The sequence below is a fragment of the Gavia stellata genome, chromosome 6 (genome assembly GCF_030936135.1).
Source record: "Gavia stellata isolate bGavSte3 chromosome 6, bGavSte3.hap2, whole genome shotgun sequence".
Taxonomy (NCBI): Eukaryota; Metazoa; Chordata; class Aves; order Gaviiformes; family Gaviidae; genus Gavia; species Gavia stellata.
In genome coordinates this window covers 55,624,043-55,650,309 of record NC_082599.1, presented here as the reverse complement: position 1 = coordinate 55,650,309, position 26,267 = coordinate 55,624,043, and the positions used below count along the sequence as shown (strand labels likewise).

The 26,267-nt window shown below is 35.2% G+C and overlaps 1 protein-coding gene across 1 annotated transcript in view; it reads right to left on the bottom strand.

Moving 5' to 3' along the window:
- Positions 1-455: 455 nt before the first annotated feature.
- The window catches only part of LRRFIP2 (LRR binding FLII interacting protein 2), a 57,038-nt gene continuing 31,226 nt past the window's right edge, over positions 456-26,267 (bottom strand). Inside the window, exons 12-27 of the mRNA XM_059819061.1 lie at positions 25,234-25,281; positions 25,083-25,136; positions 22,986-23,093; positions 20,562-20,606; positions 19,763-19,876; positions 19,241-19,312; positions 14,602-14,772; positions 13,803-13,895; positions 11,645-11,737; positions 7,621-7,722; positions 7,228-7,360; positions 5,805-5,854; positions 4,447-4,567; positions 3,397-3,476; positions 2,104-2,208; positions 456-1,350 (exon numbers count right to left, since the gene is read on the bottom strand). Of these exons, the coding sequence (XP_059675044.1) occupies positions 1,240-1,350; positions 2,104-2,208; positions 3,397-3,476; positions 4,447-4,567; positions 5,805-5,854; positions 7,228-7,360; positions 7,621-7,722; positions 11,645-11,737; positions 13,803-13,895; positions 14,602-14,772; positions 19,241-19,312; positions 19,763-19,876; positions 20,562-20,606; positions 22,986-23,093; positions 25,083-25,136; positions 25,234-25,281 (1,500 nt within the window). The 3' untranslated portion in view covers positions 456-1,239. The remainder of the gene's footprint in view (positions 1,351-2,103; positions 2,209-3,396; positions 3,477-4,446; positions 4,568-5,804; positions 5,855-7,227; positions 7,361-7,620; positions 7,723-11,644; positions 11,738-13,802; positions 13,896-14,601; positions 14,773-19,240; positions 19,313-19,762; positions 19,877-20,561; positions 20,607-22,985; positions 23,094-25,082; positions 25,137-25,233; positions 25,282-26,267) is intronic.

The following is a 26,267-nucleotide window of genomic DNA, read 5'->3' as shown; positions in this document are numbered from 1 at the left end:
GATTCCTCTCAGATCAAATGCTGGGCTCCTGCTGGCCTCAAAGTCCAACATAGGGGTAGTGCCACTTCAAATACTTCAGAATTGCCACTGTAGGTGCTGCTCATTTCCCACTTGTGATACGCCAGCTTGAAAAGAGTGGAAGTTCTTAATGGCACTCACTGTCCATAGAGAGTAGGCTACAGACAAAAACCACACTGTTACAAATAGCACCTTCTTCCTTGTACTGCCCCCCTCCTTCATGGCAGTACTGTCAAAGACTAGCAGACCAGGATAAGAAATCAGAAAAAAAAAATTCAAACTCATTATTTCAAAGCCAAAAAAATATTTTTGAAGAATACGGAGATCAGAATTTACTATTCTGCAAAGATTTTGTTCTGTCCTGTTGGTATGTCAGTATTTAAAAGAAAACACAAAACATCTGGTTTTGGTCAGTAAAGTGTCCATTTAATAAACTCCTTAGCCACATTTCCCACCCCTTCCTCCCACCCTAAAATTTCAATTCACACTTAAGCAGCAGATGACATAATTCGATGGTGTACAACGGAAGTTTTTAAATCTGCACTCTTAATACTAAGAGTATCAGGGGCTAGTATTTGACAAAATTACCTAGAACTCAGATGTGCCCATGCAAAAAAGCAGATTTTTATATACAGTCCTTATTTTTTCTTATAAATTTAAATATTTTACAAAAATGTATTCTCAAAATGTATAAAGTTTAGTGAATACCCCAAATGTATCTTAAAATAAAATGTTATCTGATTTCAAAGGTTATTTCAACAATGAAGTCTAAATTGCACCAGATAAAAGGCACTTGTGCTGTGTGATGTCTTGAGCAAATATATGTTAGTTTATAATACAGTAATACAGTGTCTTCTTGAATTCATGCAGTTGTCTCCGAGCATCAAGCATCATTAAAGCAGCCAAAAGATATCGTGAGTAAACTTGATTCCACAGTTGTAAAAACATTTTCTATCACTAAGTCGAACATACAGCATTGTGCTCCAGCTCTGACTCTAGAATCAAAACGCTACAGAAAAATTGCTGTCATCCACATGGGAATTCAAACTACATTTCATTCTCTCATAAGTTACAAAAAGAAGTATGCCATTTAATTATGAAACTGAAACACCAATGAACAGCTCAGTGTTCAAATAGTTTGTGCCAATGAAAGTCTGTATTTAAAAACAAGCTAGGGGCTAGTTATTCAAGGAGCAGTGCATCATATTTTCAATTTCCACTTCACTGTTGAGATAGAAGCGCAGTCCTATTTGCCTTCATCTTCTCCAGCCTTTTCATTAAGTGGCTATTGGTCATCTCCATCTCTTCTATCTTATCCAGTGCTGTTCTTAACTGTAAAATAGAAACAAAAGTTATGATCGCTTTAAGTTTACTTGGACTTTCTGCTCTTAAGCTTTGACAGAGGAAATTAAATCAGGAATACAAGTATTAGATGGTTTATAAGAGCGCCACATAAGACACAACACTTTCATTATTGCAGTCAGATGAACCAGAATTCAACTGTTAAAAAAATTGGGAAGCAATTGAAACATGAAACATGTACTTATTCCAAAAAGAACTAGATGCCTGCAACTTCCTATTACATGCTATTTAAAGGTAGAGTCTTCTCCGCCATTGTTACTTGCTGATGGATATATATTCCCGTGGGTAGCAGGCACCACGCTAGTCATGCAGCAGCTCTTAAGCAAGCATGATCAACAGCTCAGTTAAATACAGCTTCTTCCCAGCTCCCTGTGAGGTGCATGCTGGAAACTTCCCAGGATGGCATTTGACATAGGGAGCATTCAACTCCCCAGTAATTTTTATGGAAGGATTAGTTTAAAATAGTACAAGTTACCACATATAGAAGAAAATACAAGTTGAGATCCTTCCTTTCAAGGAAGTACTGCATTGAATTGTAATTAGTATTACTTTTATGTGCTACAGTTATCTTCTGAATGCAACACTGATAGACTTAGAGGCCTCCTCAAAAAACACTTAAAAGCTGTAACCGAAGATTACAAAACACAGAGCTTGGAGGCAAAAGACAGAGCAGTTCAGGACTGAAAGGAGCATACAGCTGAAAAAGAAAATCAAGTCAATTACCTCTCGCTGAAGCTTCCTCTTTTCAGCTTTGAGTTCATCTTCTACTTTTTCTGCATTTTCTGCTGCATTTTTATACCTTGCAACCTGCCCCTCAAGTCGTCCAACCTGCAAACCCGAGCAAGAAAAAAAGGAACATTACTCAGGTGTTCCACCCTGAGCTCACCTGCCACCAGCTGTTCTTCCCTTTCTGAAAAGCCACCATAACACAAGGCATCCTGTGAATTATCCATAGTATGGATAACTCTCCCTGTGGAAAGGGGAGGTTTAACTGTGTTAGCAGCAGCCATAATTGCAAAGTGTTTAAAGGAACTAATAAAACAGTAAAATAAATTGTGGGCAGAAACTTGGAATACGCTTCACTGCCTCTCCGTCCATGGTGAGGGTCACGGGAAACGGTAGAGAGTGGAACAAAGTATAGGACACAGCTGAGAAGATACAGAAGGTTAAAGAACTAAGGAGAGAGAGAGGAGTTGGAAAAAGAAAAAAAAAAAATATCAAGAATTGGGGAACACATGGGATTAAAAACAAAAGCTGGAAAGTTGAAAAGCAGAGACCATATGAAAAGGTGCAAAGTAGAAAGGAGACTGTAACTGTTACCAGGACATGATGCAAGAGGTCTTGAGCTCAAGCACAGAGTTCAGCAGTAAGGAGGGGGCTCAAGACAAATCCTGGTTGCAATCTGCAGGTGTTAAAGCCCACTTGCTGGATTGTTGTATTTATAGCTCCCTGCTACCCCCAAATCCATAGGAGAGGCTAGTAGCCTGTTGCTGTGCAAGAGAGACCAACTATGCATCTCTGATTCAAATTATAATCCTTTATGTGATTTTTAGGTGATCTACAGAGATGCTGAACTATAATACCTTGTTACTGAGTTACAAAGTGTGAGTAAATCAGTGTGAGATATATATATGTATAATCGGTAAAAACCAAACTCTTGAATTTCAGAGTGTAAATTATGTACCTTCCACAGTCTATACAACTTTCTTTCAAGTAATTAAGCTACATAAACTGATTTTCTTGAACTAGTAGTTTCAGTTCCTCTTTATATTCTCCCATACATTTACATCTTAGTAAATTAAATCCAGATTATTTTCCCATATGGTTAGACTATGCACAGGTACTGAATTGCAGGAAATATGAAAAAATACAGATGGACTGCCATTCTGTGCAAACTAGAGAACAAACAGTAAATCAAATGATGAAATATGTTTTCATCGTTTTTGTTGAAAAAAGTACTGTAAAAGTGTGCACAGCAAGTGTAATAACAATAAATATGAAGAAAGACACACTTACATTTTGTTCCAAGGTGGTTATATCTTGTTCAGCTTTTGAAAGCTTAAATTTGTATTCACTAATTTGTCTGTTGGCATCTCCTAGACAAAAATTGACATGAATGTATCACTCAAAGCAACTCTCTAACTGGCAGTTTCCCTTTTAATTAAAATTCATTAAAAAGACCATTTTATTGATAAGCCCGTACACAGGATTATAAAGCAGTTGTTCTTTCAGAAATCTTTTTTGAGAGTATGAAAAGGAAATAATTTTCCTGTTATTTAGAGAACACAACTACTGTCTCTGTAAGCATGTGCATGAGTGAGATACACACCTTTTAAAACAAATGTTTAGATCAGGAAACTCATCTCTCAAAAAAAGGAATCAACACAATAACCAACACATACTGCAAAATGGGTCAAATCACAATAGACCAGCAGCATTTAGCTTAGACATCTGTAATAACATTTGAATGATATGGAGCACAAGGCTTGAACCTGCCTGACAAACTCCAAGGAGCTTTCCAAATTATTTTGGTGTAATATTTTAGCCCTGATATTGCCAGTGCTCTGTTCATGTTCATTGCCACAGGCATATTAAACAACAATGTGTCAAAAAAAGTTTTCAGCTGAAGAAATAACTTGCTTGAAATGGAAAGCAGCTTACTGGTTCTATGACACAACCCTGAATATTATGTTAAACTTCAATAATTTTTCATGTTTTGCTTCAGAGAATAATAGTCTTTTAGATTATGTTTCTGTACCAAAGATTCAACAAAATAAAAAAATCAGGTAGAAAATATTAACAAAATATCTCAGCTGAAATTCTAAAAATTCATCTAAAAATTGGAATTGTTTAAGTAGTGACACCCATTCTAGGCCTGAAAAAGGCAGATTTTTAAGCTATTCTGCAGTAAGACATTTCCTGCAAGGAGATATACCAACAAAAAACTAGCTGCTCAACGATATATTAATTCACAATACTACTGCACAACAATATAGGAAAAGGAGTTGGAGGAGTCTGTTTCCTCTCCCCAGGAAGAATACCTTTGAACAGTAACCATATACCTACTCTGCATTTCAATTAGCTGCAAGTCAGAACCATTCTCTAAGCCTATAATATCTGGATTCATGCCATCACTTTTAGAATATTTCTGTCGTTCTTCTTCCAATTGCATCTTCAGTTTTCTAACCTGAAAAAGAAGTGTTCTTTTGTGAAAAAGAGACTCGCAGAAGTTCAGCAGTTGTGTATGTAAATGTTCAATGGGAAAAAGGCAGAGCAGTCCTGAGATGCCGCTGGCTGAGACAGTTCTGTAAGCGGGAGTAGCAGAGCCGTGCAGGGGAGGCAGGGAAACCACTCCCTGAGCCTGTGGCTGCAGTCCCATCATCCCCATTGCTGGGCGAGTGCCCTCTGCATGTCAACGCACAATCCAAACCCACCAGTTCGGTCAGCGCTGCAGGGATCTCTGTGCAATGCAGGGGCACCAAGGAACTCTAACAGAGCTGCCTTTCCTGATGAGGAGGCAGCATTAAACTCTGTTTATGCATTTCTTCTACAGTATACCTTTTACACTTTAAACCCATATGAAGATTATGAACAATATCCTGGTAGGTTTACAGAAAGAGTAATCCACAGCTTTTTTGGGGTCCTCTCTTTTACTCTACCTGGAAGCAATGGTCCTAGGCAAGTCTGTAGTGCATATTAGTCTGAAGCGGTTCCATTTTGTGCTACAGCAGCTGTCTCAGGATTTTTCCAGCAGTCAGGGAACATAGGCTCCTCAGCTATGTCCTCTGTGTCTGGAGTTTATCAAAGAAGTGGGAGCTACTTTTTTCTCTCTCATCAAAATATTGCCCTACAGATTAGCAGTATGGGAGTTATACTTGCAAAACTCCTATTCATGATATAAATGAAATATTTTATCAGTGCTTTTTTACAATGATATGGCAATAAGCATATATATATTTTCATATATGTTTAATAGCCTTGATTCAAGACTAGAATTTATTGGCATTCTAAACCAAGTATCTATACTAAAATTAAAGTACATTCCCAGCAAAAACAAATGTTGACAACACCATTTTAAATTTGCAATGTGTTCTTTGATAATACTAATTTTCTATTTCAGTAACTGAAATGATCAAAGAAATAGTCCCACTTAGCAATCTGGAAGAAAGCGCCACTTGAGCTTATGAGAATGTCATTTTACTGACTTTAGTATTTCTGCATAAGACAAAATAAAAGAACAACTTTAAGTACATACACTAATAGTAGACTCAGCAGCAAGTTAGATTTCAGCTAACCAGTTAGTGAAGTGAGGGTTCTTTACCAACCAAGATCTATTATGCTTAATATTTGTTTATTGCTAATATATTAATAGTCTGCAAAAGGATACACAAAGGTCTGTTTCTGAAAATAGCAGCTTATTTTACCTGGGACAATAATTCCTCCTTTTCTCCAGCCAGTTTTCGTAGCCGGACATCTGAAACCAAAGAACCCAATTAAAATCCAGAGAAATCTAACTAAGAACATATTTTTCATAACTTTTTGTTAATTTTCAAATCAAAATGCTCTTCAAACTTAAAGCTAATAGCACTAGAAACATAAAACCTTGGTATCTCACCAATAACAACATACCAGCCTTCAGTTAACAGCAGAAAAAAAGGGAAAAACATTAAATTCATAGTGATTATTAGTATAACAATTTTAAAAGCAAAACCTCTGAGTTTAGTAATTCTTCGAAGTAAATTAACAACTGAGTTTTTTTTTTTAATAATAAGACACAGTTTTGTCCCAGTATCTAGAACAGCCATTTCCAACAAATTTTTCTTCTGATTGTATACTCTTTTCCCTGTCTCATTCTTAAAGATTGCTGTCTCTTCAGGGAAGGCACTAAGCTTCCCCATGTTTATAAAGTTTGTAGAAAGTGTTCTCAAACTAGAAAAAAGTACTTGGGAAAGGACCCACAGGAATGTTTCATTATCTCTAATCAGTCAGAAGATTATTAATGGCTACAAAACAGTTTGTCAAGCAACACTGCACTAAGATTAGAGCAGCTCCCTTGGAAATTGTAACTTTGACAGTAACAAAGCATAAAGGCATCTGTATTTCACTATGATGGAGCCACAGCAGAGCAATGTATCAAGTCTAGTATCTGTCAAAACAAAAATATGTAACTATTATATGTTATGTACAAATATCATGCAAGTGTATAGAGATGTTTCTTTGCGTGTTAACTAACAAAGTTTTACAGTGGATTGACTATGCGTACAATAACTTGTTCAACCTAAGGATAAAAGCAAGTTAAAATAAAGGCCCCCAAAACATGTATCTTTCTGCTGTGTCATTTTTTTTGAATGTTTTTAAAACTTTATTTTTTTTCTAATGAATGTTATGAAAGAGTGCATTTGCTTTTATACTAATAAAGGCGGAAGTATTTCAAAGAAGGGAAAAGAATATACAATGCATTGTTTTCTATAACGGAAGTTCTTTCATTGATTATACATACTTTTAAAGAATTTTTTTTCATTAAATGTAAGAGAAAAGGTACTAATCCAGAAGACTACACTTTTAGGCAAGATATTTTCTGACAGTAATAAAACAGAAACTGGACCAAGATATTTAATCAGTTACAAATACCCAAGCACATACTGTTTTTTTTTTTTTTAATCAGGAGAGACATCTGTCTTTTTACTCAGCATAAAAAACAATAAAATAACAGTCTTAAAAGTTGTGTAAGCATGTATTCCAGAAGCACCACAGTTGTCTTTTTGTGGCTGTAAATCACAACCGACTGTGAACAGGAGGGAAACAAAGACTTCAAACACTTTATAAAGTATGTTAGGATATTTTTACCTAGTGGTCCTTCTCCTGCAGATTCCAAGACTTGAGCAGCTTCCTGTGATACAACTGTTATTGCACCAACCACTGATTCATGGTTTACATCACCATTTGGTGTGCCATCTGGAATTATAACTAATCCATGTTTCTAAAAATATGAAAGAAAAAAACCTACTCATACAAGAGCAGTGCTACAATATTATTGGACAGAAAAGTTTTTAAAAAGCTTTTCAAGCTGAACAGTTTTTTTGTTGAACAGTTACAACGAAATGCGCCATTTATCCTACCCTAAGGTCAGGTTTTGAGACTGCACAAGAATAGTAACCGTTCTTCCTCTTTTTCATTGACCTTGATTTCATGCTCCGTTCCTGGATTTCTGTTACTGTAAAGTAACTACTACCAACATACCTCTCCTCTCTTCATTGCTTCCTTCAGGTCAGCCAACTCCTCTCTGAGCTCATCTCGCTCATTCTTAATGCGGTCAAAGTAATCTTTCTGTCTTTCTAGGGCCTGGGTTCAGGCAGATAGCAAGAAAAAGAATGGCACAAAGAAAAAGCATATGACAGCAGAGAGATTTTCTACAAGTAACAACAAAGAGCTCAATAAAAGTAAAGAAATTGAAAGGGGTATTTAATATATATAAACATACATCTCTGATAACTACCTTTCCTAAGTCACGCATCTAGCCTCATTGCTGCATGTTTGTCATGACATAATTTTTTCCCAAGCGAGTCTTAGTAGATTCTATAATAGATTTTTATTTAGTAGATACTCTTTTGGTATTCAATTTAGTTTATCAAAATCTACCAAAAACAGAAAGTGATTCTTCTTAATACAGGGACTCTGCAACCAGAAATAAAATTTGCTGGAACTCAACTGGCAAAGATCCTAAAACATTACATTCATTGAACTAATTTCTCTACCTTTTATAAGGTATGGAACTCTTACCTCACAAAAGACCTTGGATATATAAGTTTGTCATCCACTTACAAATACTAGTTTATTTACTACTTGCAAAAAGTATTACAACCACCCTTTACTAACACCAAAGCAATCAGTTTTAGAGGGAAAAAAGCAGGAAACACTAGCAGCACTATTTTAGCACAAGAAAGGATTGCAGCTAAAAGCGCAATATGGACGCAGATGGGTTTGCCTATCTATGCTGGAGCTGTGTTTTGTGGCAGTTAATCAGACATTTCCACTTGACTGGGCAGCATCCCAGTATTCCATTCAAATTCAATACTGCATGCATTACAAATAATCCTGACCATACAACAATTGCAAAAGTGTACACACATTTTGCCAAGAAAATTATCCAGCTAAACCTTGGGTCATGCATGAAGGTTTAGGAATGGACTAATATGAAGAAAGAAATGAAGGTGTATACCTTTGTATTGTAATTGCTCCACATAACAATTGCAGTATGCCGAATTTTAATTATTATCTAGAATCTGTATTCTAGAGCAATGTTCTAGTGCATTACTCTTAATTTTAACAGAAAAATTTAAGTGCTGTTGCACTTGACTTATTAGTATGTAAATGTAGCATCTACAATATAGGTAATTCAACATGATGTGAAAGCATTAGCTGTCACATCATAGTTTAAGAATTCATAACATGTCCTTTTATTTCCTAACACACACTAGATCTCTGTAACTACATTATAAACAGTGTGAAGATCCTTAATCATTACATCATTTTGTGTTCCACTTAAAGATAACATACACCTTTGCCATTTTTGAAGAATAGCAGCAGAGATGGAGGGGGAAGTAGGCTCACCCACTTCAGAGAATGGACACAAAGGCCCAGAATCAACCTGCAGACAGATCCTCTGTGTGCTTGGCAGTGCCCTGTGATGCTGCTGACCTTCCCAAAACATCCACTCTATTCTCAGCCCCTACCCGCAAGTGTTGGAAATCAGAAAATTTTGATGGGGAAGGAAGTGAAACTGATATAACCATATATCTCTACCTATGGAGAGATTAGTAATCATTATTTAGTGTTGAAAAACTTTAGTAAAACTGCTAGTGTTTGTATGCTCAGGGGTTATGATACATGACATGGATTTTGTACTAAATCTACTCCTGCAATTCTTCTTCTGTTGTGGGGTGGGAGGGAGGGAGGGAATAAAATCAGGACAACTAAGCTCTGCAGGCATGTTTTAACGTAACAGTATGGTTAAAATTACTTGGCAGAAAGCAGATTTGTCTGGGGTCCTATTTTCTAAATATTCCAAAAACCTTCATGAAATCTATGCTAAACTCAGACACGCCATTGCTAATTTCGATTTCGCAATGCGTGTACAATTTGGAGCCAAACAGTAAAATAGATGTATATTTCAGGAATATAACCTGGAAGTTATAGGTCAGTGTCCTCAAATTGATCTAATTTAAGACCAAATGCAACTGCAAATTTCAATCACTTTGTAGAAACAGCACAATAGAAGAGGGCAGATGTAAAACAGACTCATGCTCTGTTCTGCTTGCCTCCCTTTCTTCCTCTGAGGTAGCATCAGTCTTGCATACATTGTAAAACTAGGTTACAATTCTAGTTATAAACTACTCCTTTGTGAAGCTTCTCACACTTCTGAAGCTGGAATACAGTAAAAATTAGCAGAACTACTCAGTATTGGGGAGAAAGACTCTAAAAACGTGGGAGCTAAGAAAAATATGTGAATGTTTTTAGGTAACAGAAGTGAGAAAGAAAAGACAGCAGCATTTTTACATTTTAAGAACTAAGAAATTTCAATTCCAAGAAAAAACCCCAAAAAATCCAGTTATGGTGTTTACAAGAACAGAGAAACTGGCAGGAAAATTTTAGCTAAAGGAAAAAAATATCTTTCTTGTCAGTCTGGCTGGTAGCTAGTTTTTTGAACATCAGATAGATGATATGCTCTGCACTAACTCTAGCAACATGTTTGAAAGAAAAAAGTGCTTGCACAAAAAAATTGCACAAATCAGGACAGTCTCATACACAAAGGTGAAGACTAAGTATGGAAAGAATATGATTAAAGATAAAAAAACCTTTCAGAAGAATGTTCAGACGAAAACTTAAAAACGTTGAAATATTATTTCATGATGGAAGACAAGTTTGCAATACGGATTGAAGGACTGAAACGTGAAATAAATATGGACTGAATAAAGACAGTATAACAGGGCGTTTTTTAACTGGGCACCACCAGTTAAAAGATAACTTTTCAAAGTGACTTGAACTCAAGCAAATACAGCCATTTTCAAAGAAATCTGCATATGTCTAAATCTGGTGTAAAATTCATTTAGTTAGAGAGAAATGACCCTAGAGTTACTAAAAGGCAGATTATTCCTTTCTAAAGGCTATCCAGCTAACTCCTCACCACCAGCCGATCTGCATGTGGCCCAGCGCAACCTCAGGTTCAGAGCCATGTAGTTATACTAAGGATCAGGCTGACTCTGAGACAGTTTTACCACTTCTGTGCTGCCCAGAAAGCAAAGCTGACAAACTCTGCCTGACCTACATTAGCTGCGTAGTGCATATGAACTCAGTTCTTCCTGTACCACCTTCCTTTCTATGCAGAAGCCCTACAGACACTCCTCAAAAGGTCCCATGCAATCACTGTTTTGATTCCAACTCTCAATTCCAATAGTTAGTAACTCTGGTATTTTGTTTGTGGTATCACAAAATCATAGTGGTTCAGTGTTGCATCCAAGCTAACCAGCCCTAGAGGGATGTCAAGCGCAATACAGGAATGTGCAAGTGTGGCTGCAGAAGTCAATTAAAGGTCATATTTTTTAGCACTAGGTATGCCAAATGCAAGCACAATCTACAGATATTCACTGAGGCTTCTCTACATTTTGACCCCTAGCTCCTGCGGCTCCCTAGCTTTTCCATTATTTGGGGTATTTTGTCTCTCTTACCCCAGGTAGTGGAAAGCAGACCATTTTAAAATCCACTAATTGTTATGCAAATTGTTAAGACAACAGAGGCAGGAGCCAGATGGTGAGCAAAGTTTAAACTGTTCAAGTTTTGAAAATTGTATTTGCCTCTAAAGAGATTAAAAGCTTTAAAAATAATTTCAAATCCGTATAAAATTATATTATTGCTATGTCACTATGGATCAATATAGAGACCTAGGCAATTTTTACATTTGTTAAGAATAAGGAAATGATGAATTTTTCAAGCCCTGATTACAGGTTAAAAATATTTTTGTAAAAAATTATAAAACTGTATGCATGTTTATTATGTTATAGATTTAATTAGTATTATTCATCATTATGCAAGTAAAGATGAAGTGGAGCTCATTTTCTTAGTAAGAGAAAGACTGCAGAACATTTTAAATATTTAAATCGGGAGTGGCCTTCATTTCTTTGGAGCACACAGCATTCCTTGGGGGGTGGGTGGCATCCATCTATTTCTAAAATGAAAAAATACCCTTTCCCCCATATTTGTTTCATACCCCTATTTTTTTATCTTTCCAATTAATTGTCTCCTGGAGATCAAACACCTCTTTGGTTATGGAGTCTATATTCTGCTGCATGCGTTGATTCTCCTGTAGTAAATAGGATGAGGGAAGAATAAAAGAGGAAAGAGAAGTAAGGAAATGGAAAAAAACCATTCAAATAGATAAAGGAAATTAAATAGTAAAAGTCAACCAAAGAGTTTGTGAGCATGAAGTTAAAGAAAAAGGGTGCTACTAAGTGAAACATAATATTTCCCTTCTGAATTCATGCAAGAGAATGGTAATTCATTTTATTCAATCACTTGATGTTGATGGGAGAATTTAGTGCAACTAGAGCTACTTTTCTTTAGTAACAGTTCCCATTGCAGACTGGGGATAATGTCCTTTCTTTAGGACAATAATTACCCTGTGGTAATTTCCAGATACCTTCAAGTCCTGTTTGGAAGCGAACACTTCTGTTTACAAGTGGTTTTATTAATATTTTACAGAAGAGAAAACCTTCTTGAAAGTATAAAGAAGGAAGTTTGAATCAAGCATCCAGGAAGCAAAAATACAGTTGCTGACTGCTTTCTGATACTATATTAATACATATCAAGTGTGGTCCTATTTTTTATCTCACTAACATTGCATTTTGCTGTTAGCCCTGCAAACATAACTAAAATTTTTTGCTATGCTCATATAATTATGTATGAAGATGACATAAGAATTTTTAGGGCTAGAGATAATTTTTTGCCTTCCTAATGAGGGAACTTGATTTTACATTTGGGAATGGAAGACAGTGTCTTTCTGCAAAAAGCTAAATGGCTTCAGCTAGATTATCTGTTAGTGTTAATAGCTGGAGAAGTTACTCAAATGGTAAATATAAGGCAAACTGTCTTTATCTTTGAAGGGACTGCATGCATTTGGTGAATATTCAATACACATATGCTACATTCTACCACAGCAAACACTCCAGACAAATCTATTGTATATTCATGATTCACATACTTAAAAAAAACACCAAAGAAGAAAGTATAAAGTACTTTTTTTCCTTCACAGTGAAGTCAAAGAGAATCCAGAGTAAGTGACAGAGCTACAACCAGAATTTGCCAAGTTTTTGTTCATCAGCATTAATCTGCAAAACACTGCTTCTTAGGCTAATCTTACTCCTTTTCTTGTGCCATTAAGTCATATCAACCCATGAACCGTATTATTTTTTCAGTAACCATAACAGATCTGGGATTTTTCAGAAGTCTTTTGGAGTTACTGTACCACTGCCTGGAGCACAAGAACTTAATGGGAAAAGAAACTGATCAATGAAATGCAGTATTATATAGCTTTTGAAAATCTTTTTGGCCCAGCTTTGGCCCATACACTTAAAATCATCAATTTTTACTGAAACCAAAAGGCGGTGGGAAAATGACGTACTAATTGAACTACAACTTACAGTGCTAGAATCAAAAGCAATGGCAAATGGACACCCGCATATTGTTGACAATATATATCTTTGTGGACCACTTAAAAATTAAGACTGGTAATAGCTCTGGGATTTTAGGGCACATTTCTTCTGGAAAGAAATCAAAGAGGGGAGAAGGGAAAAGAAGAGGGAGGGAAGGGGAAAAGAAAATAATACATCACACACCCAGCAACATGGTTATGACCTGATAACATGCTGACCAGTGTTGCTATATTTATGTTTGACTGGTAAGCAAACGAACATTTGCAATTGCAAACTTCAGTGGTTGATGCTCAAAGAAATCTGTAAAAACTGAAAAGGAAACTTTTGGGAAAGGCAAAGAATAATATTTGGTATTATCCATGCATCAGAACTTCAGGCTCAGCAAAAAAGATTTTGACCATACAGACATCAGTTCTGCCCTCACAAGGAAGGAAAAATACAAGGAACATTCTGTCCTCCCAAGGAAGGAAAGATACAAGAAACATTCATGGGAGAACCACAGTTCTCACAGGAATTAAGGATTTTGCATATTTGAAAACCTTGCAGAGACATTTTCAACTTTATAAATTAAGAGATTGATAGCTTAAAACAAGATAAATTCTGTCTTAAAAATGTGAGATAATATTTAAGCACATTATGTGTATGATGGCTGTTCCCATTCAAATCTTACACCATATTTGCACAGGTTCTATCATACACTATCTCATATCAACGTACCTCTATCAATTCATCTCTCTGTCGAAGGCCCTCTTTAAGTTCATCCAGCTTATGCTGTAGAACACTGCACGTGTGTTTCTGTCTTTCCAATTCCTGTATCAAATAAATTCATGATTTATTTTTATTTATTTTGATGCTCATTTTCAATATAAAGTTTAAAAAAGTTAGTAATATCACTTAACGTAACATTACCTAAGAAATTACTGCAACAATTTGAGAAATTCTACCTACCAAGTGGCTAAAAATCACAGAATCAGTGTTTTAGGTAAGTTCTCCAGATACTTACTATGTGGAAGATTTTATTTAATAAAATTTAGAGTAGAGAGAAAGATATGCCATAAACATTTAAGCACAATATTAACGAGAAAAGCTCAGATACTGAATTTATCTAAATATTGCTGGAAAAAGCTGCCACACAGATCTTCGCTTTTCAGAAAAGTGGGACTGGACATGTCCTGTTCAATTCAAATGCATATTTTATCATTAGTGTATTGCATTAATTAAATGCAATTAATTTGCATTTAATTGGGGTGGGGGGCAGTGCATATATGGGGTTTGGGATGTGTTTTAGGGTTTTTTTTTTTTTGGGGGGGGTGGTGGTGGTTGGTTTTTTGGTTTATTTTTTTTGAGGGGTAGTTTTTTTTTTTTTAAACCAGAACATGTTACTCAAAACATCTTTGGCCACTGAGATAGACAGACTTCTCTACTAATCCAAAAGTTTTCAGTTGTTTGTACCAAACAGTCCAGACTCCTATGATTTATCTTTATAATTAGAAAAAAAAGTCTTAAAAATCAGTACCTTAGACTTCTCTTCGTTCTCCCTATAGAACTCTGCGATCTGTTCTTCTTTCTCCTCAATGACGTCCTTTAGAGTATCCACTTGGTAAACCAAGTTGTTTTTCTCATTGTCTAGTTGAGCATTGGAAACCATAGCTTTCTTGTACTTCTCTTCAACTTCAGCTAGTGAATCCTATAGATAGTAGGAAAGGCTTACATTAGACTAACTTTTTGATACATTGTTATGTTAAAATACCACCATAACGCTGAAGAGTGCTATCTGTTATACAATAAAATATGCAACCATTTTTGTTTCTGAATTATTATTCATGTCTTCTCTTTAGAAATACCAAGTCACAGTTCAATTTCCATTATTCACCTTTGTTTCACAGCAATGAAAAGTTATTACAAAAGTATGAAAATTACAAGATAATATTCCACCTGCATTTTCTACTCTGCCACCTTCACAACTTAACTCACAGGGATAAAGTAGTAATATCACAGCTTTATTGTATTTTCAGTGCATGCACAAGAAAACACTTCAGAATGAGGCAACAAATCTGACAGAGAACTCAGACCATTAAATGACTAAAAAAGATCACAGAAATATCTCTAAGGGTAGCTTTAACTTAATGCTCATTATTTAAGTAGTGCTCTACACCTCAGAGTCAAAGTTTTAAGGTAGTCACACTTTAAGTAATAATGATTCTCTGTTTAAGCAGATATTTTGCCTATTTCTTACTAAGATTTAAAAAAAAAAAAGCATGTAGAGATTCACGTGCTTGATTCTCTACCTGAAGATGCACACATGCATTGCTATATACCCCCTTACGCAATTCTCACATTTACCCAAATTATTTTATCCTATTATTTTCTCAGTACTGTAACAAATGTAAACTATTCAAATACTAGAACAACTATCACTCCAGGCACTTTTAAACATGCAATGATTTCAATATGCATGCTTTTAAAAATACAAGAATTCAGTTTCACAGACTCCTAATTTTAGAATTGAAAAAGAACTATTAAACCATTCCCTTTCCAAAGGAGATCTGTGCCCTACTACAAATCCCCTAGTATTTCATGTGATCTGTTCTTTGAAGGCATAGGTAGCATAACCTTTATGTTTAATTATTTGTATTATGACAGTAGAAGCTTGGGTTTTCCAGAAAACAGAACAGTAGGACTAGGGACTAAGACATTAGAGGAGAGGGTGGTAACAATGTAAGTTTCCTAAGAAAACCTAAAAACCCAACCCCTAAACCCTATTCCATGTTATAAATCTCCATTTTGAGAAAGCTGTCCTTAAAGTACAGATTTTAACTTTTATAATTTTGTCATAGTCACATGTATTTATAGCTGTCTGTTCAATTCACTAAATTCTGCAATTTTGTGCTGGAGAAAAAGGGTATCTTAGAAACCCAAGAAAAAATAACTTAAGACATATCCTGATACATTACAGATCAGAAGAGACAAGACAGTATAAGCAGTGAAAAAAAAGATACCACTGCTACCCATTACTGGGAAGCAGTAAATAGCAAACAGTAAAGAAGATACGTGATAGAAGAAAAATGAAAAAAAAACCCCCACATATAAGTGCATTCAAGTAATTCTTAAGTTTTAGATTAAAACCACAGAAAACATTTGTTGTGATGGTGTAAACATGACAAATCTTATAAAGATTGGAAACAAAATGTCAGAGACAGTAAACCTTCCAAAGAATAATTCAATTCAGAGGAAAAAAGGAAAATACGAGGATTAAAATGAATGCTATAGTCCTTTTATGGGAAGATACAAAATTTAATGAAAAGTAGAGCTAGGAAGAAAATTCCAATTTGATTGTTTCTGTGCATGTGGTGAGAGGAGTCATGTAGTAATTCAGGTTGGCAGAGATCTCTGGATGCCATCTGGCATCTTCTGGCATTTCCTAACTAAACAGGGCCAACCAAGATCAAGCGGCTCTCAGCTCATCTACAGTTCATTTTAACTATGTCCAGGGACATAGGCTGCAGAACCTGGCTGGACAACCTGTTCCAGTGTTTGACTGCCTTCCTTTTGAAAAGTCTTTTTGTTGAGGCCTAACTGAAATTTCTGCCCTTACAATGCAACTTTTGTCTGTTGCATCTTGCCCTGTCACTGTGCACCTCTGAAAGGAGTCTGTCCCGTCTTCTTTATGGCCTCCTATCAGGCAGCTGAAACAGCAATGATACGGCTGCCCACCCCCCCCAAGACTTATCAAATCCAGGTCTCTCAGCCTCTTATTGTATACCATGTGCTCCAGGACTCCAGCCTTAAAGAGGAGACTAGGCTGGGGCTTAAAAGATTAGATTAAAATGTCATTAACCAACAAGTTAATGGGTGAAAAAATCTGCAGTTACAGAAGAGGAATAAATTGATTTTGAGACAGAAGAGTGAGAATCACTTCCCAGAAAGAAACCAAGCTATGCCTACGAGTCTCCAACTCGTTAAAAAACCTGGAACATTGCTAAGGCTTCTTTGGAACTGTTCCTTCTTTTTGAGTAAAGTATTACACATGCTCCCTATGGTTCAAGAATTCCACGTAGTTTCAGTAATCTTCCAGTTTGGTGAGAAATAATACAGATTTGGAAGAATTTCTGAAACACTCGAATGAGGCAGTGGGATGCCTAAGGACGAAGCAATGGGAATAGGCTGGAATGAAAATGGATAATAAGGCTCTGCACATAACCTAAAGCTATGAAGAAATACCACCTGCAATTCTAGCAGCAAAGCCAAAAGGCTATGCAAATTAGCCTGCTTGGCTAGAACAGGATGATTAAACCCAGCAGACATCAAGAGAGTGCTCTGTTAACTGCACAAAATAAAAATTTTGAGGAAAGAAAAAGGATTCCCTTCTAGTTGATGCAAGGCAATATAGAAAGAATCAACAAAACTGAATCAAACTGAGACATGAAAAGATTTGAAGACCTAAATGAGAACCGTTCTGCTGACACCCAGCAGATTTGGAGCCAGGTAAAAACCACACTCTTACTAGCATGAGGGATGGGCAACCACAGAGATATGAAGGCAGTGTGATTACAAATCACTGTTACTCAACCACTGAAAAAAGCACTTAAAAAGAAGTGTAAAAGCAGGTACCCTAGTAACTCTTCTAATGTACACAAGACAAAACTGCTAAAGCAGAAGTTGAGAAAAAGGCAATACCTTCCAAATTAGAAAGAAGGGTTTCTGAAAGAATCTCTATGGAAGGCAAATTAACTTAGGAACATATAATTCGGTATTAACAATAGCACAAAATGCAATTCAATTTTGTAAGCCAAGCACAGATCAAGATTTTGCTGTCTAGTGCACACCTGTGGTCCTTGGTAACTAATGGATTACAATAAGTAATAGTGCATTAGTATTGATTCAGAACAGTAGTCATGAGATGGTGGCAAACATGCAAAAGTGTGAGTTAGATCCATTCTGAAAATGACGCAATCTCACATTTTATTCAAATTTAGTACAACCATAACTATGTCTAATAATCTTGTAATCTACTGCTTTTTGAAGTCCTTTTAATAGTCACATAGCAATATGATTAAAACAAGACTTACTTCCTCTGAGCATATGACTATCAAAGTTACTATCCTCTAAAGAGGAAATAATTTTTGCTGCACTGAACAGCTCAAACTACATATTTTCTCTTTACTATACCATCTAATATGTTGTTTATTCAAGGAAGCTGTTAAATACATCACTGTTACATGCTCTAGTACAAGCAGCACTCATTAAATTCAGTCTCTATATAGATATAAAACAAATATGGGAAGATCTCTTTACTTTTACGTGGAACCATTCACAATTAGGTAACAGGAAAGAGAACAGAACAAATATCCTGAAAAAGATTTGTAAGCCACATCATTTGCTGTATTCAGCTTCCCTTCAACACAGAAGAGAGGGAAATAATCATACTTGAAATTAACTGCAAACAGTTAATTGTATGAAAACTTACAAAAGAAAAGCATACATACTGATTTAAACAAGTCAAAACACAGATAAATCTCACTAACCTAATACTGAAAATACCAACCTATAATTTAGACAAAGATAATGGGAATGTAAAAAATAAGCGTAAAAACCCCCTTTTATAATGGCAAAGGATTAAAACAAAATTAATCTTCTCCTGCAAGCAATATGCCTACCCAGATTTGTTTCAGCACATCTTTCAAAATTATTACTTTGGGTTTGCTTTGTAAGATGTAGTATTTGCTTAAACTTGGAAGACTAATACTTAATTTCTTAAGTTCTTTGTCATAACTATACCACATTTCTTTCTTCCCCATTCAATACATAGTAATTATTCTGAATATCCATTTATTTGACAACAAGACTCTGAAAAATATAAATTGGACCTCTCATTATCTTGCCAGAAAACACCTGCTAAAAATATGGAAGTTTAATACTCTATTAACATAAACCAAATAATAAGCATATACTATCTCATGTACTTTTAAATAGTATCTTAATTTACTCACATGACAAATTTAAACTGATGCTCTCTATGCATTAAAAGTTAGATACATGCTTTAAAGATATTTAAAAACTTGTTAGTAAAGCCTTATATAGTTAGTGGAACCAGTGGTATCTCTATTACCCAAAAATACCCATACAGAGTGCATGCTTGGGAGGAGCCCTGATACCTTTAGTTCTTTAAGTCCCTGCATGTATCTCCCTTCTACATCGTGTATCTGGTCCTTAAGATCATAGATATCCTGCAGGACATAGGAATGAACCATTGCATAAGAAGTATGGGGAAATAATTTATAGTCGAAAAAGCATTAAAAGGTTTACATGCATTTCTGTCAAATGCCAAAGCCTGTAATAATTCACAGAAGTTATAATTAGTTCAAAACAACTTGATGGGAATTAAGATTTTGTTTATATCCCTGAATCCAAGCCATTGCAAATAGGACAGAAATTTCAAATTTGACATAAACAAAGTCTTATTTTAATATAACCTAAACTGTTAGCACCATAAATATTTATGAACACAACAAATAAAGTTACCAAGGTAAATATAGAAGTCTCCCATGATTAAAAATTACGTACTCATAACTTTTTCTTACTATTAAGAAACCAGAAGTTCTGTAGCAAAGAAAAATTCCTCCTAACCATGAATACAATTTTTAACTAGCTCGAAAGTCTCTGAAAATACCATTTACCCGTAATTCACTGAGGGAGGCATCAGGATCCAGCAAACTGCTCGTGTCTCCACTTCCTCTCCTAGAAGAGTTACCACTCAGAGGAGTTGCACTTATTGAATTGCGAGATGATGGCTTAAAAAAAGGAAGAACGCTGTATCAGGAATCATACTGTCTTTTCTGGTATACTTGACATTACTCTTTATAAATTTCTCCACAGTCATAGAACACTTTTCTCTCTTCTTTTCACCATTTCTTAATATTAGCTTATAAACAATATTTTCCATTGATTATTCTCCAGCACTTATGTTTCTTCTTGGTGAAATGTTGGTTTCTCTTTGATGACTTATCAGTTATCATAACATTACAGATTTGAGTCGTCTGTTCAGAAGACTTTCATAAGGAAGCTGTTAGTGCTGAAAAACTGTAGAAGTTTAAAATATTTCTAAAAATTATAATTTCTGCCACCCAGGATTCAGAAGAAAGTCTCCAGTGGAATCTAACATATGAATTTTTATAGTCCTAGCCTCTTAAAATTCAACCTTTCCTGCCAAATATTTCTCATACAGAAAATAAATTCTGTAAGAAACTAATACTTGCTAAAAGTAAACTAAAGAATAAAATTCTTTCATTGGGAAGACATAAAGTATTCATTTTGGAGATAAATATGTCTAAAAATATCTCTTTACAAGTGCTTAAAAATTATTAGAATACACTCTATTAAAAACACACAGCATTTGTACTTTTTGAACTATTTTAATACTTGTAAATTTGTGGATGAATACTGACTTTCAATAATTTTAAAATTAAGAACTCTTACCCTTGAAAATATTTCTGAATGTGATTTTTCACTCTTTTCTTCCACCTGAAAGAGAAAAGGGAAAGTGATCACAACACAACTTTTGCAATGAGGGACTACTGAATTACCATCTTCTGTTCAAAGGTATGAGAAATACTTAAGAATGAAAAATGAAACAATGAAAAAAAGAAAATCCAGAAGTTAGCATAGATCAAGACAGGGGAAAAAAAAAATCTGTCTGAAAAAGTAGGTTTTACCTCAATTGCAAAATAAATGAATGTTTGTAAAGAAAAAGCCATAAACTAAGTTTTAAAAAAGTCATTACCAATATTAAAGTACTGATCAACAAAACATGTTTCACTATTTTAAATTTCAAGAAGGTAGTGACTACAACACTTCGTGGCATAACAAACACAAAGCTTCATGCAAGTGCACTTCAGACAATCAGTGAAACCAGAGTGAATGTCCTAGTTATTAGAAAACACATTTGTTCCTTCAATCTCTTCGGTGAAACGTGAAATTACATCAGGACAAAAACAATTCAAGTAAATGCCCATAACTAAAGTGTACTGATTAATAGCAACCTACAAAATAATTTCAATTAATATTTTATGTATTGAAGCCTAAGCAAAAGAACTATTACTCCCCTTCTTATTTAGGGAACTCTGATATTGCAAACATACTGTAGATTTCCATATTTTCTACATTTCTATGATCAAAATAGGTGGAATAAATGAAGATATAAACATGTTGCCATATTTCCTAAAACAAGTATGATACACATTGAGTATAGTAGCTGAAATAATCTGGCTTCTCTGAAAACACCTGTCTTTCTCCCAGCCCAGGGACAAGAGATTTGGAAGTCTGCTACACTCAGAGTAGAAACAAATGTTACTTTATGAGATCTTTCTTTTTCCTTCTGTTGTGGTTTGTACAGAAGCAACATTGCATTTCCATGCCAAATTCACCATCTCCAATGATGTAATGAAACTGTAAATTGCAAATATTTCTCACCACTGATGGTAAAATGATGTTAAGAATCCAACTGATCTGACGTATCCATTTAGAATAACTTAAATAAAAATATAACTTTATAATCTAATAATACATAATTATGATGATCATAAAAGCAACTGAGAAGGTAGCAAAATTGCCAGTCTCAGCCTCCACATTTTTCACAGAGCATTAATTTCAGAAAAGCAGGTTCGTTAGAGAAGAAAAAAGCTAAAATTTAAACTGGAGAAATGATTGGTCTATGTCATGCTTGGAGCACGTACAGACGATAAATACCATGCATTATTACAATACAAGTTACATAGCACTACAAGACTATTAAATCATCTAAATGCAGAATCACAGGAACAGTGGTTGTACAGGTACTCTAGCCATCACCTAGTCCAGCCTCGATTCCAAAGCTGAACCGCTGCCAACAGTCCAGGTTAGCTGTGACTTTATCTAGTTAAGTCCCACTAGCTCCTGAGGATGGAGGTTCTCCAGCCTTGCTGTAACTTGTCAGAGTGCAACACTAACCTCCTTCTGGAGCTTCCTGCAGTGGCTCATCTGAACTTCCTAAGCTGCCATGTGAGGCTGCTGCCCCTTGTTGCACCGCTTGGCAGGGGTATGAAGAGTTTGGTTCTTACCTAATCAAGCAGTTGCAGGCTGCTCATCACGATGGAGCATTCTCTTTGCCCAACTAAATAAGCCCAGTTCTCTCAACCTCTCCTCCTACTGCATGTGCTAATCCTGACTGTTATTTCAAAGACATGCCCAAGAACAGAAATTTTCCTATTTTTTCAACTATTAAACACAGAAGTTTTGACTGCAAGTAACAAGAGCTTCTAGAACTTATAGCAGCAATAAAGAGAGGGCAGCTAGGTTTGTTCTAAACAATGTTCAGACTAAAGGGATGCACAAAAAAACAGTCATAATTTTCCTGTAATATGCTCTATTGACTTGGGATTCAGTGCAAGAGCATAGCCAACAATGAGTGCTCCAGTAATGGAACTTAACAAAATCTCATGCTGGATAAATGAACACTAAACCACACTAATGAGGGCACAGTTTTAAGTTATTGTTTTTATCACTAAACCAAGTAGTAGTATTCCAAAAATACACAAAAGACCTAGACATTGTTAATTTCCATAAGGAAAAAACCCCAACATTTTACATGTAAGAGATGCTTAAGCTTATCACACACAAAAAATGTGAAGTGTTAACGCTTGCCACATGCTTCTAGCAACAGGCAAAATTCCCTTTAAAATAAAGCAGCATGCTTTAAGAATTCAGACGCCAGACATTTTTATCCAAAAACGGCCCCAACCCCAAAAACCTATTTGCTATTAAATAACTCTGAATGCTTTTACAGTATTTACTCTTTCAGAGTATGAAAAGAAAATCCATGGTTAGTAAGTATGCTGTATTCACAACAACAAGCATTACACTCACACTATTCAAACCTTGGACATCGTCTGCATCGGAGACAATGCTTCCCCGGCGGTTGGAACGACTAAAATAGTCAGCAGCAGTTTCACTTTGATCAGAAAAATCAGAGGACTTCAAAAGATAAGGAGAAGGGTGAAAGAGAACTGAAGATGATACCACAGAATGAACAGAGGTATATTGAAAAAGAACAAACAGGAAATCCTAACTTAAGTATCCATTACTGCAATTTTTTCTAGCTTTTCTAACAGTTTAACAGTTGTAAAATCTTAATTTTTCTTTTGGATTTTTGTACTTGAGGTACATGAGTTATGTAGCCTCATCTTATTCTGATTAAAAGAAAATGAGATGTTTTTTATGCAAATGTGACCAGTTACATACAGATCCGTTTGCTGATGAACACCTGTCTCAGATAATGCATGTTTAGGCCTACAGAATTTGTATTTTTTGTCACTGCTTGGTTATGTTCTATTCTCTGACAAAGAATTTTCCAGCTATATCTACATTTTAAATAATATCTTTATTTTTTAAAAAACAAAGTAAATTTTCACAGTCAGAAATTTGGCTTAACTTTATTTCACTTGAATTTCACAGAGTATAAAGATGCTGAACAGAATTCTGCTTATATGAATTACGCTTACAGCAAAAGAATGAACTCAAGGGCTACAAACATAATCCATGACAACATTGTGCTCTTTTTCATTCAGAATCAACTTATCTTTGGTGTTGAAAAGTCCATATGTCTGATGAACTTTACTGTTCCTCCTTCTAATACCTTTTGCACTTCTAATATCTTTCTCAACAGGTTTATCAAAACTGATACAGTTTAAGATGGAGATGCACCATACAGTTTTTCACCAGCGTTTTCTACCCTGTTTCCATCTTCTCTCCTACTTTCTCTTGTGATTTCCAGTGAGTACTGGGCTGACTTCCAATGCACTACCCAGAGTAAAACCAAAATATTAACCACAGAAACAGTAGAAAGTGAAAGTTAAGTTACGCATAAGATTTTTACTTCATCTGCTCAATAGCCTCTTCAGAATTATTTCATTAAACAAATACTTTGAACTCTACTAAACATTCACTAGTGTGAGTGAATGGTACCTTGACATTATTGGTATCACATATACATACTGAAATCTGATCTCTCTCTCTCTCTCTATTCCTATATATGTACAAAGCATATACTTTTAAGATATTAATCTTAATGTTAGAGAAACTAAGGAGACAAGTAGTGTTTTCACAGTTCAAGAGATTTTAGAGTTGGATGTTAGGAGTTGGATGTCTTAGGTTTTGGAACTTCATAAAGCAACAGCAAAATTCCCTTTTTCCTACACCCTCAAAAATTCACTCTGACATCTTCTGCAGCTAAAACATCCAGTCTCTGACAAATCTGTTTTTGTTTCTTTTAGTCTCTGTAACATTGTTAAAATTACGTGAAAAATGAAAACAGGACAGAATATTTCTATTTAACTTATACCAGAACGCTGATCTACTGTTTTGTGTAGCATGACAAATGAGCAGCTGTACCAACTAAGACAGTTGCTCTGCAGCAGAAACAGGGTAGAACTATTTAAATCACTTTGCAGCACAAAAAGCCATCTTTGGAATCACCATTTTAACACAATACAGATCCAGGAACAAATTTCTCTCAGTTTTGAATACTGGTCACCATAAAAAATGAGCCAGGTACTTCTTACTGCGTAATGCAACAAAGTTTGCATTAGTCCTCTTCCCAAAAAGAAAGACTTTTTCACACGTATTGTAGTAACAGTTTCATGTGCCTGCCCAGCTATGACATAAGGTGGTAACTCCAACAACGTACTATACTCCAGTTTCCAATTGCTTCCAATTATATACATTACAAACATTTAAAAGATGTTTAGAAAGGCAAATTCCTTATTTTTTTTAGACTTCACTGTCTTCATGCTAAAACTTTACATCTTGCTAAAAATCACATCTCTGAAAAATTACTTTTTTTTATGCGGAATTGAAAAATCGAGTCTGTGTGTTGGTCAGTAAAATGATCCCCAGTGTAAATACTCATAATCATTGTGCATTAGTATCAAAGCATTCAGCGAATCATGCAAGAGGAATGCTCACCACAGGACTACTTCGAACTGAGCTTGCTCTTGAAGAATAACTGTATTCAGATGGCTGAAGAAAAGTTATGAAGGAAATTTTCACGATTTTCATAGATTTTTGTCTCCACAAAACAAAGATAAAGAAACAACCAAAAGCCTATTACACTTACAGTGCGAGAACTATATGAGCTATGTAATCCATCACCACACAAAGATGCCTGAGAAAGAGGGAATGAAATACCTTTTATATTCAGTCTTGGAAATAATTATGCCACACTCTCATATACTGTAATTCTTATGCACTGTAATATACTCTATTTTATCCCATCTATGCATTTTCCAGTTAACATTATACTTTTTAAAAGGATGAACAACTTTAAAAAATTTCCAGCAGCATTTCCTCCTACTATTAGGGATATCTATTTCCAAACATAAATCTAAGAATTACCTTGAAAAATAGCCAGATAGTTTAAAAAAAGAATAAAATCTTAACTATTTTCAGAAGAAAATTTAATTAAATATTTAAATTACAATTTGGTTTTCACTGTTCTGAAGCCTTCAGTAGTTTTAATCCACCCTGGAAACTGAAGCTATACTGTACACTTATCAGTTTTACTTTGTGCTCACCCATGCAGGTTTTCCTGAAGGAAAATGTGTTACAGTTGGACTCAAAGATCTTAAAGGTCTTTTCCAACCTGAATGATTCTATGATTCTAAGCTGCAAGGCTGAAATCTATTTATGCAGTAGTTAATAAAAGCAGCTCTGAGCAACACAAAAAAAAAGTTACGGACTCATGCTGCTTTCCCCCTACCTATGAAGAGATCTTTAGTATAAGAATCATATGTATATTAGAATTACATGTAATAGCAGTCATTGTGGTCTCATTCTCTCATTGGATCTTCTAATGTTTTCTCGAGAATATGCACAAAGCCAAAAAAAGCAAACTATCTCTGTTTGCAGTCCAAGTGCAGAACAAGACCTCACTAATTACATAAAAACATTATAAGAATACTTGACAGTTTTCCACATTGGTTTAGCATGAGTAAATGGCAGTATAAGTTGAATTTGAACTATTTATTGTAGCAGCAAAAAGGCATAAAGTTTCATGCATGCATGTCGCTTTTTAAAGATTACAACTTTTTGTAGAGCTATCTTAGCCATTCTTACGGCACTTCTAGCTGCTTTTTATTTTGTAAAGATGCA